The sequence below is a fragment of the Phoxinus phoxinus genome (genome assembly GCF_949152265.1).
Source record: "Phoxinus phoxinus genome assembly, chromosome: 1".
In the NCBI taxonomy this organism is placed as follows: Eukaryota; Metazoa; Chordata; class Actinopteri; order Cypriniformes; family Leuciscidae; genus Phoxinus; species Phoxinus phoxinus.
The window spans coordinates 33,838,738-33,852,105 of NC_136876.1; the positions used below are offsets into that span (position 1 = coordinate 33,838,738).

Here is a 13,368-nt window from a genome sequence, read left to right on the forward strand (position 1 = left end):
GCATGAAAGAACAGATATCCAGAATATGAAAGAGCCTTTAGAGGAGAGCGCTGCCAATGCTTGAAGTGCTCAAAAGCGCAAACTAATGGACCTTAGAAGGGACTTGGAAGGATAAGAGTCGACGCAAAGTCAGAGAAGGAAAAACAGTTGAAAGCAATCAAGGATTTCACTAAAATATGGCTGTAAATTCCCCTCACATCTGTTACCATGTGTGAAATCAAGCAAACACATGTTATTGATTGACAAATTAAAATAAAGTAACATAATGATCTACAATTACTCTGACAGGAGACCTTAACCAATGGGATGATAGCATTGCCAAGGCATGCACAGAAGGAAAAGAAAGATCTAGAGAAGCTTCAGCAGGTAAAGAAAGCCAGATATTACTGGTCAATAATTTATGCTGTTATCAGAAAAGAAGATCCAAAGAGAACAACCAATCTAGAAAATTACAAGAAGCACAGACTTGGAAGATCTCAACATCACGCTTCATCAACCATTGACTTTTCGTTTTGTGTTCAACAGAACAAAGAAACTCATACAGGTCTCATTTTTGGGTGAACTATCTCAAATACACTCAATATGAATTTCTCATTTTATCTGCTCAAAAGTAACCTTTTTTTTTTGCATCTGTAAAGGAAACAACATCAGAGTACAATAGTTCCTCTAAGCTAGCCTGGAGGAAGAGGTCAGAGGTCATGCTGAAGCTTTGAGGATCATGAACAAAATGGAGTCAGACTTGAATGAAATGGAGATACAGCTGGGCAATGGCACCAAGAACAACAGTGAGACATTCAAGAGACTAACAGCATTGGCCCTGCTTGTGAATGAAATTGCGTTTTATAGAAATATTTTATAACAATGTAAGTATTTCCTTTCACTGTTGATCAATTAAATGCATCCTTGCTTAATATAAGTATTCTTTTATTTTATTTTTTATTACTGACCCTAAAAACATTTGAACGGTCATTTTGTAGGCCTATTGTAATATTTTGGAATGTTGTGTAATGTGACCGTTGATATATTTTAGATTTATGAAAGTGTGCAGAATCCATCTCACATTAATCAAAGTCGGTGAGACAGCAATGTACAAGAAAAGGAGAGGTCATATTTTGAACAAAAAAAATCAACATTGTAATATTGTAACGACATTGTAATATAGCACAGATTTATAAGGACGAGTCCTTTTCAGAAACATAATAATAAGAATAACCTGAATCCGTCTGAAAATTGAACACTTGTTTTTAACCCTGGCCTGCTCGTACTCTCCCATCCCTCACCATTGTCTTCTGAATGACTTGCACACGGACACGCCCACCGTTCTGCCGTGCGTACGCATGCGCGCTGAGCTGTGTGCCATTTCCTGGATTCCTTGACAGGCCGAAATCAGGGAGCGAGAGAGCAGTCGGAGTGAATTCGTGTCGACTGTCCAGAGTCCGCGAATTCAAGTCCGTCCACAAGCTGAACAACCGAGAGCGAACATCCTTACGAATATTTCCACAAGAAGCGGAACATCTGTTCAGGTAAGTGAGGCCCGTGTCATGCCTTTTCCCGACAGCAGGGAGCGGACTGAACCGGCGTCTTGAGCAAGGCCTTCCTGATCCTCACAATTTAACAGACCACGAACATTGTGTAACTTCACTCGCATTATAACCGTGTTTACAGTTGTATAAGGTGCTACAGACCTTTACCTTTAAAACCGGCGTCTCTTTTCATGCATTTTGTGTAAATTTTCTTGAAATAAATCTGTTTTTCGCGTTAGCTTTCGGCTAATGTAGCAGGCGGACAGCTCCAGTACAGAAGCCCACGGCATCAGATATTGATCTTCTGCCTCTCCCACGCCCTAAAACCGGGATCTGACAGCCGTCATCAGGTTTTGCCGGTTGAACAGGCGATTTTTGCTTTAGTATATGATTTACACAAAAAAAACAGTGCATTTGTGGTTGGGGACATATACTGATGGATGTGATTTAGCCTTGGCATGCCAATTTATCAGTGCTGGTTTACACTGTTTTTTTAATTTATGAAGCCATTTACAACTAAATCCAGATTGCATGATTATCCACTATTGCGAGTGTGGTACTTTTATCGCACTCGCAATAAATGTTACATTAGAAAATAATGAATGTTAAGTAAAATTCGGCCAGTTAATTCGTATATTTATTCTCCGCCAAAGTAAATGGTTGAAAAAGAAGCCAAAACATTGAGCGACGCGCACAAAATGGACTGGATTAACCTGTATGAGTGGAGTGAGGGGGAGAGAGTGCATGGCTGCATCCGATATAGCATACTTCTCTACTATACAGTTGGGTGACAAAATAAATGTGTACGAATTCACAGTACTCATAAAAGAGTTGGCAATAAGTACCCAGATGACCTACTTCTGCAAGATTTTGAAGTGTGCATATGAGGCCATGGGAGAGGATTTATGAATGCCAGTGAAGCGACATAACTGACGCTGGTAGGTCACATGATAATGACAACATGGTAAATGTAACCGATTACATTGATACTACTACAAACTCATACTATAAAGAACATACATTTTAGCAGTCATGAAGTAATTAGGCTACTTATTAAAAATAATTTCGATGCAGCCAGAGATTCCCCACCTGGCTTTCGTAATCACTCTACTCCAGCTCCACTCCGGGTTTTTAAATTCCTGTTCCCAGCACACCAGTTCGAGAAAGCTTACATTTTTCCTGCTAAATTAATAAATGTAAATATCAAAACTAAACACAGCTCAACCAACAAGTATACTCACAGTTATAATATTACTGGCATAGCAATCAAATATGATTGTTTCTTTTCAGGCTGAGGTGCAAATTATTTGAAGATAATGTCACTCCACCAGTTTTTGTTGGAACCCATCACATGCCACGCATGGAACCGGGACAGGACCCGTAAGAAAGCTTTTCATTGCTATTTATTCATAGATGTTGTCTGCATCCATGCTTTTATCAAACGCCCATCTCATGTTTTGTTTTTCAATGACAGAAATTGCTATCAGTCCAAACAATCACGAAGTCCATATATACAAGAAAAGTGGAAATCAGTGGGTGAAAGCTCATGAATTAAAAGAACACAATGGGCACATCACAGGTATAAGTCCCTGCAAACTGAATGTTACATTTCTTAAGTTACTCACAAACATTATGTTGAAATGGCCTGTTAACCATCTTTTTGTTCTTTTCCAGGCATTGACTGGGCTCCTAAAAGTGATCGTATTGTGACTTGTGGAGCGGACCGGAATGCTTATGTATGGAGTCAAAAGGACGGCGTGTGGAAACCCACCCTTGTTATTCTCAGGATCAACCGTGCTGCCACGTTTGTGAAATGGTCTCCGCTGGAGAACAAGTTTGCAGTGGGGAGCGGAGCACGACTCATATCCGTTTGCTACTTTGAGTCTGAAAATGATTGGTAGGTCACAGTTGATATATTGGGCTTCATTGATTGTTCTGCCTTGCAGGTCTTATAACTTTTTTTAAATTGATTTAGGTGGGTTAGTAAACACATCAAGAAGCCCATACGTTCAACTGTCCTCAGTTTAGACTGGCATCCAAATAATGTGCTTCTGGCAGCTGGGTCATGTGACTTCAAATGCAGGTGCGACTTTGTATATTGAAGCTTGTTAACACTGTCAATGTCTCTGAGCATAGAAATAAATATTTTTATTATCTGTCTGAATCATATTTGTGTGTTCGTTTCTTAGGGTATTCTCTGCATACATCAAGGAGGTGGATGAGAAACCAGCTCCAACCCCATGGGGGTCCAAGATGCCCTTTGGGCAGGTGATGGCAGAGTTTGGCGGGGCAGGATGTGGAGGATGGGTTCACAGTGTCTGTTTCTCAGCCAGTGGGAACAGACTGGCTTGGGTCAGCCACGACAGCACTGTCACTGTAGTGGACCCCACAATAAGCTCAACGTTAGTATCGGAAATGGTTGGCGTGTTTAGAAAAAAAATATTTCTGATTTGATGGTGTAGACTTTTTAAACCGTCCTGGTTGTAATATGTCATGCTCACTAATGACTAATATCTTGCTTCTGTTTTTCAGGCCAAGTCAGTTGAAGACAGAATTCCTTGCCCTTTTGAGTGTGACTTTTGTTTCCGAGAACAACATTGTGGCAGCAGTAAGAACCCTTTTGTTTTTTTTTTCTTGGTTGAAACGTGTTTGTTGTGTTGTACTTTAGAGGCGACTGGCTTTTTCAGGACCTAATCTTGAGTGTTTACCATTAGGGCCACGACTGCTGCCCTATGCTGTTCAGTTTTGATGATGGTGGAACCTTGACCTTCATATCCAAGTTGGACATTCCAAAGCAGAGCATCCAGCGCAATATTTCTGCCATGGAGCGCTTCCGCAACATGGACAAGAGGGCCACCACTGAGGACCGCAATAGCACCCTAGAAACCCTGCATCAGAACAGCATCACGTAGGCCAAATTATTTGAAAATTATATATAAACGCTATCTTTCAAGAGTTTGGGGTAAGGTTTTTTTTTTTTTTTGCCAAAAGAAATTAATTCAATTAATTACAATTTTGTTGATCAAAAGTGAAAGACATTTATATTGTTACAAACGATTTATATTTAAAATAAATGCTGTTCTTTTGAACTTTCTATTCATAAAATAATCCTAAAAAACTTTTCACAAAAATATTAAACAGCACAACTGTTTTCAACATTGATGATAATAATAGTAGTAAATGTTTCTTGAGCAGCAAATCATCATATTAGAATGATTTCTGAAGGATCATGTGACACTGAAGACTGGAGTAATGATGCTGAAAATTCAGCTTTGATATCACAGGAGTAAATCACATTTTAAAAAATATTAAAATATATAACAGTTATTTTAAATTGTAATTATTTCCCAATATTCTTGCTTTTATTGTAGTTATGGCGAAATAAATGGAGACTTGATGAGCATAAGAGGCTTCTTTCAAAATTTCTTTCAAAAAGTCATACAGACCCCCACACTTTTTAACTTTATATGTAAATTATTATTCATTTTGTTTTAGTTTTTTAATTGTGCACAGTTAAAAAAAATACTTTTACTTGCAGCCAAGTGTCTATATATGAAGGAGACAAAAGAGATTGTCGCAAATTCTGCACTACAGGAATTGACGGAGCAATGACCATATGGGATTTCAAGGTGTGTATTTTTTTTTTTAAAGATGCCTTTAACTTTTATGCCATTAATTTGCCTCAATTTTTCCCTTGAGTCACAGTTAACATGATTTATTACCATGTTTGCTTAATTATTTCCACAGACCTTAGAGTCTTCAATCCAGGGCCTGCGGATCATGTAAAACTCGCACCGATCTAGCATGACACAGCACAAGCAATGCAGCTTGAAGACTAACAAGGAGATTTCCAATAACACTTCTGAAAGTTTTTAAATAAATAAAAAAAAAGCACTGAGCAGTGGTGTGAACTGATGTGTGACACTCTTAAAAATGGAAAAACACTAATGGAAAAGGGGTTTAGGATATTTGTTTTGTTTTTGTTTTGTTTTTTTATTAAAAAAAATCTATGCCAAAGCTGGCACCCCAGGAGTGTGTGATGGTTGATCAAGATGTTCTGGCTCTCCTGGGGAACTTGAGAGGAGTTAAATTAAAAGGAGAATTTTATGTAAATGGTCTTCTAGAAATAAATGACGTATACTACACACCATTTGCGGATGTTGTCTCATTCTGTTTGATTCAATGCCTTTGTATCGCTGAGATCGACTGCTTTTTCCATGCTAACAGGAGACAACTTGGCTTTCAGATGCAACTAGATATACACAGCTCTCAGTTTGCATCCCAAGGTTGGCTTATACAGTTTTTGATGTAACGTTTTTTGCAAACTATGACCATGCATATAAAGAGTCATTCGAAACAGTATTGCTTTTGTTAGTAACTATAAATCAACTGCAGATTCAGGACTTTAAAAAAAAACAAGCGTTATGCATGTAACCGAGGAGAATGTGAAGGAGTTGAAGTTGAACTGAAAACCCTCCTCACCAGCATACAGCCGCCCACACAAGGAAGTGGTTATATGCTTCTAACAGGGAAGGGGAAGTAGTGCATATTTGGAGAGAAAAACGACCAAGGAAATACTTTAGTTCATTCAGAGCAAAGCCAGCGTTTGTGTTGACTGTTCAGAGTCCACGAACTCAGGCTTCTGTTGCAGGCTTTGTCAACCCCCCCACACATCTCTGTGTTTTTACGGTTTCCCGGGTAAGTAGAATAACATATGGTTTTGTTTATCTAAATTTGGAAGATTTTTTTTTTTTTTTCAATGGTGGAGCAATCTGTAGTTTTTGAATGCTGGTGTTTGTGTGACCTCACTAACATGCATTAACATGCAGAATGACATCTAGAAAGTATGTTTCTGTGACTTTGTACCTGTAGCAAGAGTTTTTACAGGTCTACCTGACATTTAAAACGCATTGCTGCAAACTCCTGCAGAGAGGACCGTTACATGTTTTAAACGGAAACTAAGATAGTTGAGGTGTTTTATGTGTTTTTCTTGTAAGTGGACAACTGAGCGTCTGGCTTTGTCACATTCCTTTCTGGTCTGGTTTTAATTTACTACAAACATTGAGGGGGAAAAAGTTTGCAGTTACGAAGACAAGTAACAAGTCAAAAACAGGAAAGAAAATTAACAAGATTTTTAGTAGGAAGTTCTACAGTTCTCCATTTTAGTGATGTCTCTATACGGAAGTGAACGAGTTGTAACCTGTAATTTAATCTCAAATCTCAAAACTACTTCTATTTTTCATTTGTAGGAAAAGTAATCATGGCTTATCACAGTTTTCTTCTTGAACCTATCAGCTGCCATTCCTGGAACAAGGACCGAACTCGTAAGTTCTCATACTCCTTGCAGCATCTTTGGAGCAGTTCCCAGTCTCTAGGGCTAAAGATATCCTTCAGCATCTGAACTGTGTTATCTTGTGGGAGCATCATATACAAATATTGCTGAATATACAAATTATTCTGTCTCCAAAAAGCTCATTTGATCACGAATCAAGAATGTCTTTTGAAGATTTTTTTCTGAAAAGAGTCTCATGAGAAGTGAATGGTGATTTTCATGAACCAATGTTTTTACATTTCCTCACAAAGATTAACCTCCCATATTACTTGAATTTTAACTTTTTTGTTTTTGTAAACCATCATGTGAACCACCATTTGGCCTTGAGAGCCCATTAGACCATTTACTGAATGCTTACATTATTCTGCTGAGACCTGAGTTTTGGATGAGAATCTGCACTTCCTTCTGGGAAAGTACATGGACATGCATGCAGCATGCACTCTTGTTTTTAAGGTTTTCTGTGGTTTATGATGCCAGTTAGAATCCTTCAGCAAGTGTGGCTGCTCTAAAAAAAGCCAAATAGGGACTTTTACGGTTTAATTAAGTTTAAAATCAGTCTGTCTTTAAAAAAAAAAAGCAAAAAATATAAATCTCTAAGTTGTGTCTTTTCACTGCTGCCGCCCTGCTTTTCTTTCCATGCTGATGAGAGAAGCAGTAATGACTAATTCCCCCCAGACTTCCTGTTTTACCATGAATGGTGCTTTGTTGCTGATGTCGTATGTCTTCAGCAGACCGCAGAGCAGCAGTAGGGAAATGAGACGACTGAGAATGACTTTTAAGTTTAACTGCTGCTGTTAAAACCTTGCGTGTTTTCTAGCTCACCTATGAAAAATGTAGGAACACATCTGCTGTAGCAGGAAATAGACACTGTGTCTGAATTCAGCATTAAGCCTGACCCAATACCCATACTTGCAGTCTTTGCTACATGACATATTTCCATTATTTGGACCAAGTGTTGGTGTGAAATCTGCAAGCGTGTGTAAAACTTCTGATGCCCGATGGCACACACTTAAAAAACTGCAAGTAAAGATTTGACAGAACTTTATTTACACATTTTGCTTTTCAGTACTTTCCACTTTATAAACTCTGGGCATGTGAGTTCCTGAACATGATGTGAATGATAGGATGCACTTAGCCTCAAATTCCCCTTAAAAGCAGTATTAGCGATAGTATGGATTTAGTGAGCGTGCAAGGCCACTGCGCTTTGGCATTTTTCAGACCGACAGTCTTGTGCACTTGCTTCCTGTCGCGTGCAAGTGTTTTCAACTTGCCAAGAATGCAGTTATGGATATTGGGACAGGCCCATTTTCTTTTAAACAATATGGACCCCTTTCACAGATTGTGATAATGCATTTTCACAACATCGCTAATATATAAATATTTTAATATTTAAAAAATGTAATACACATATATAACGCTATACTGTTGTTTCTATAGGCATTTCTAATACAACGGCGGAGGGAGTGACGACAAATTTGACATCTTTCTCTGACAGCTTTAATCTCCCTATATATTTTTTTCCCTTCTTTTGGAAGGTCATGGAAACACTATCACTGATTTTTCTTTTGCTATTGGAGCAAATGGAAATGTAAAAATTAGATTTGATGTCGTCCCCCATTTACCGCTATAGAGGTTTACCCAGCTATGACGACTTTCGCTTCAGAGAACCCCCGTAAATGTGAAAAGGGTCCATTCTGCAGAAACATACAGTGCTATGCATAAGTTTAGACACCCATGCTAAAATTGACTAAAAAGAGGAATAAAAAATCATCTTTTGGAAATTGAACTTAATGCCTTAATTTAAAAAAATAGGAAAAATCCAACCTTTAAGGACACCAATTTTCTTTGTGAATGAATAATGTATCGTAAATAAATAAATTTTCTTCCTTAAAATACAGGGTGCATACGTTTGGACAACCCTATGTTAAATTCCCATAGAGGCAGGCAGATTTTTATTTTTAAAGGCCAGTTACTTCATGAATCCAGGATACTATGCATCCTGATAAAGTTCCCTTGGCCTTTGGAATTAAAATAGCCCCACATCATCACACACCCTTCACCATACCTGGAGATTGGCATGGAGTACTTTCCATAAGATCATCTCTCAATGCAAATCAAACCAGCTGTTAGGCTAACTGAAATAAAACCATGCCAATCTCCAGGTATGGTGAAGGGTGTGTGATGATGTGGGGATATTTTAATTCCAAAGGCCAAGGGAACTTTATCAGGATGCAGAGTATCCTGGATCCATGAAGTAACTGGCCTTTAAAAATAAAAATCTGCCTGCCTCTATGGGAATTTAACATAGGGTTGTCCAAACTTATGCACCCTGTATTTTAAGGAAGAAAATTTATTTATTTACGATACATTATTCATTCACAAAGAAAATTGGTGTCCTTAAAGGTTGGATTTTTCCTATTTTTTTAAATTAAGGCATTAAGTTAAATTTCCAAAAGATGATTTTTTATTCCTCTTTTTAGTCAACTTTAGCATGGGTGTCTAAACTTATGCATAGCACTGTATTCTGTCTCCAGGATTAAATGCTGAAGAAGAAAACATTTCTGAAGAAAACATGAGCGATGCCTGTCATAATATTAAGGTGTTGCGGGTGGTTGTCAGCGTGTTTTTGCAATGATATTAAGGTGTATTAAGTAGATCTCTCACTACTCCAAAAAGAGCCCACCCATTGGTCCCTATGTAGTCCATTTCAATGGTAGATTATATGATTTTTTTGTATTATAGTCAAAAATCATAATCTTACATTTTAAAGTTTAATAATTAGGTTAAAAAAAACACAAATCTCAGTATGACCAATAGTGTTGTTGGCAATTGTTTAAAGTGTATTAGTGGCACTAACAAGTAACTTATAAAAAACTTTAGTCTGTTATCCAATTCATCAAGCCAAAATACTTTTGTCTTATATTTCTGTTTACTTTAGAAATAGCACTGTGTCCTAATAACCACGAAGTCCATATCTACAAGAAGGACGGAAGCAACTGGAACAAAATCCATGTGTTGAAGGAGCACAATGGCCAGGTTACGGGTAAGTTTAGAAGGTTCATCTGACCTACACGGTCACAGAGCATTGATGTGAACAAAACAATGTCATCCAAGACGTTTCCTCATCAACCAGGCATTGACTGGGCCCCTGAGAGCAATCGCATCGTCACCTGCGGCACCGACCGAAACGCATACGTCTGGACCCTAAAGGGAGACGTGTGGAAGCCCACCCTGGTCATTCTCAGGATCAACCGTGCTGCCCGCTGTGTGACATGGTCTCCTAAAGAAAACAAGTTTGCTGTGGGCAGTGGCTCACGTCTGATCTCAGTGTGCTATTTTGAGCAGGAAAATGACTGGTGAGTATCAGGCAACAGAAATGATATTAAGCATTTTCTGGCAGAAAAAGCTGATGATGGTTAATCTACTTACATTGGCAGATGGGCTCTCTCTTATTTTTAAATTACTCTGATGTGCATTTAGTCCTATCATTCTAAACACTGCTTTAATCCGAGGATGCTGGTACTAACCAACCGCGCTGAATCTTTTTCAATTGATTCTCTACACATTAAATGATAACACATTAGCATTGAGCCTTGGGTGACTACTCAATGCAATATATTTAAGACATTGCAGTTTTGGTTGCAAGCAATCATATCCAAACAATATGTGATATTAGAGTAGTATACTAGTATGTGGTTCCGAATACAGCAACGGTCACTTGTTTAGTTCCTGAAGGAGTCAGTGTTTTTGAAAAAATAATTTTAAGTGGATGATTCTATAACTCACTTGTGCAATTACTGAATGAATCAGTGGGTGCTTTTCAAATTGAAGGCTGTGTAAGGTTGCATATTTAGGTTGCCACGTCATCAAGCTCCTTCAAAGGCCATCTCAATATGAAGTATCCTTGGATGGCAGCCATTGTCCTTCATTTCGGTTTATTTTGAAGGATCCATCAAGTGTATCCTTCACATCCTCCATTCACCCACAATTCTTTGCAAAGATACCAGTTCACAAAAAAAGGAATTACCGGAAAATTAATCAGCACGGGTCGTCTAATTTCATTGTGTAATACAAGATGACAAATTATTAAAGAGATGAAGACATTATATTTAGTTTTTATGTAAATTCATATAAAAATGCTAAACTATACATAATGTAAAACACTATGAGACCACAGACTTTGTATCATTAGGATTCAGTTAGTATAAAGATATTTATTAAGGTATTTTCCCACAGTTAATACTGGTAATAGTTTAATAGTATTTTTGTGCACACGGGGTGGAAACGATGGCGTAGCGGACGGGGACCGTGTGTTTGGGACCCCCGTAATATATGTTATTACTGGGTGTATCTAAGATGCTTAAAGTCATTTCTCATTATTCTAGGTGGGTGTGCAAGCACATTAAGAAGCCCATCCGCTCCACCATCCTTTGTTTGGACTGGCACCCCAATAATGTCCTTTTGGCAGCTGGATCATGTGACTTTAAATGCAGGTAGGGTTGATTCTGATCTGCATGATAATTTATGAATAAGGCCGTTATATGAACTTCCCGTCTGTTAAATCCCCATCCAGGATCTTCTCTGCTTACATAAAGGAAGTAGAAGAGAAGCCTGCTCCAACAGCATGGGGCTCTAAAATGCCATTTGGAGAGGTCATGTTCGAATCTACTGGTACCTCAGGTTGGGTGCACGGCGTCTGCTTCTCGGACAGCGGGAATCGCGTGGCCTGGGCCAGCCATGACAGCACCGTGGCAGTGGCCGAGGGAGGAAAGACTGCTGTGTGAGGATTGCCTTTCAAATCTGGCCCTCCATATTTTTGCCTTTAAAAAAAATCATATTTACCCAATTATTTCCTTTTATCTCGCCAGCTGCACCAGTCTGTCTTCTGAAACCTTGCCTCTTCTGTGCGTGACTTTCATTACTGAGAACAGCCTAGTGGCAGCTGTAAGTATCTTCAGATGTCAGACCTTGATGCCAAGGTAATCTGTTTAGATTGTCCCCTGATTTTCATATCTTTTCAGGGCCACGACTGCTACCCTGTGTTGTTCGTCTACGATTCAAACAATGCAGCCCTGTCTTTCGGAGGAAAACTTGACGTGCCCAAACAGAGTGCTCAGAAGGGCCTGACAGCCAGGGAACGCTTCCAGAACTTGGATAAGAAAGCCTCTGTAGACAGCAAGGAAGCAGTCCTTGAGTCTGTGCACAAGAACAGCATCAGGTACAGCCTGTTCTTCATGATAAACTTTACAAAAGAACACAATTTGTTAGAATTTTGAAGCCTAAATTCAATCGACAGAAGTAAAAAACTAAATAAACCAACTACACCATGGTCGAATGACTTCACCGTCACCATCACTAATATTACAATATTTAAAAAAAACATTTACCCTGAAATAATTGTTAGAAAGAATTGCTAGAGCGATTATAAACACATTAAGCCTATAAATGTTTACCTGTTCTGTGTGATTACGTTTAATGTCCCCGACAACCTCTGTTGCCCCATTTAGCCACTTATTAACAACCTGTGTTAACTTCCTTGTGTTAACTTCAGACCTTATTTCAGGCATTTGACCAAAAACCCATAGAAAAAACCCTTGACTTAAAGACGATAGAACCCGGAAGTGCTAAAAAAAATGCTAGTTTCCGGGTTTTGGCCCTACCGTATACATATCTATGATCCCTGCAACACTCAATCCGCTTATTAAATCCAAACAAATTATAAATCAACGTAAGGAATGCGAGCAGATTGATGCGCCCAGTCAGGTTGCGCAAATATATTGCAATTCCATTCGATGCAACAAGTAACACTGAAATTACACACCTCAATATCAAACATGCACCTACAACAATAAACAAATAGGCCCTAGATCTATTAATACATTTTGCTGTGTTGTTGTTGTTCCTTTCTTAGCCAAATTTCAATCCTTAATGGGGGAAAAGCCAAGTGTGCCAAATTCTGCACCACTGGTATGGATGGAGGCATGGCTATTTGGGATGTAAAGGTAAAACTGGTTGAACTCTTGTGCATTTCATTATGCAAATGTATATAAAGATGACTAATTCTGTTTAATTCTGTTTTTAGACCCTTGAATCTGCAATGAAAGACCTCAAGATTGTCTAGACACAGAAGACTCCAGAACAAAATGTTTGCAGTTCAAATTGCTTGCTTTTTAATAGGCTAATCCTTTTTAATGCAGCTGTCTGTATGTTTTTACAATATTATGTTTTGATGTGTAAGAGGTTTAAGGATTTTATACTGATGATTCAGGAAACTGGTTCTGGATTAACCAAAAACAGAATTTGTCTGAATTTATATGCTGGTCATAGATTGCTTTTCTTTGATTAGTGCAGGTACCTTGCATTGGAATTGAATAAACTGCCATTAAAGCCAATAAAGTAAATTTGATTAACTGCTGGAGTTTAACATGCTTTCCTGCGATAATCCAATACTTTCAATGCGACTCTCTCTTTGAAATACTTATTCGATAATGAACATAAAAGATCAACACACCA

At 38.4% G+C, this 13,368-nt stretch overlaps 2 protein-coding genes across 3 annotated transcripts; both read left to right on the forward strand.

Annotated features, from left to right (window-relative positions):
• The first annotated feature begins 750 nt into the window (after positions 1-750).
• Positions 751-5,673, forward strand: arpc1a (actin related protein 2/3 complex, subunit 1A). Of its 2 annotated transcripts, XM_079588852.1 has the most exons (11): positions 751-863; positions 1,350-1,523; positions 2,814-2,903; positions 2,998-3,102; positions 3,198-3,420; positions 3,499-3,606; positions 3,713-3,925; positions 4,056-4,131; positions 4,238-4,431; positions 5,062-5,152; positions 5,271-5,673. In XM_079588852.1, the coding sequence occupies exons 3-11, from the start codon at positions 2,840-2,842 to the stop codon at positions 5,307-5,309; spliced, it is 1,113 nt and encodes a 370-aa protein (XP_079444978.1). In that variant the 5' UTR covers positions 751-863; positions 1,350-1,523; positions 2,814-2,839; the 3' UTR covers positions 5,310-5,673. The 2 variants fall into 2 exon arrangements, with proteins under 2 accessions (XP_079444978.1, XP_079444979.1); XM_079588853.1 differs by lacking the exon at positions 751-863 and having other exon boundaries at positions 1,332-1,523.
• Positions 5,674-5,689: 16 nt separating this feature from the next.
• arpc1b (actin related protein 2/3 complex, subunit 1B) lies at positions 5,690-13,265 on the forward strand. Its single transcript, XM_079590984.1, has 10 exons — positions 5,690-6,221; positions 6,773-6,847; positions 9,794-9,898; positions 9,989-10,211; positions 11,241-11,348; positions 11,429-11,635; positions 11,724-11,799; positions 11,877-12,073; positions 12,767-12,857; positions 12,938-13,265. Exons 2-10 carry the CDS (start codon positions 6,784-6,786, stop codon positions 12,974-12,976), a joined length of 1,110 nt encoding a protein of 369 aa, XP_079447110.1. The 5' UTR covers positions 5,690-6,221; positions 6,773-6,783; the 3' UTR covers positions 12,977-13,265.
• The last annotated feature ends 103 nt before the right edge of the window (positions 13,266-13,368 follow it).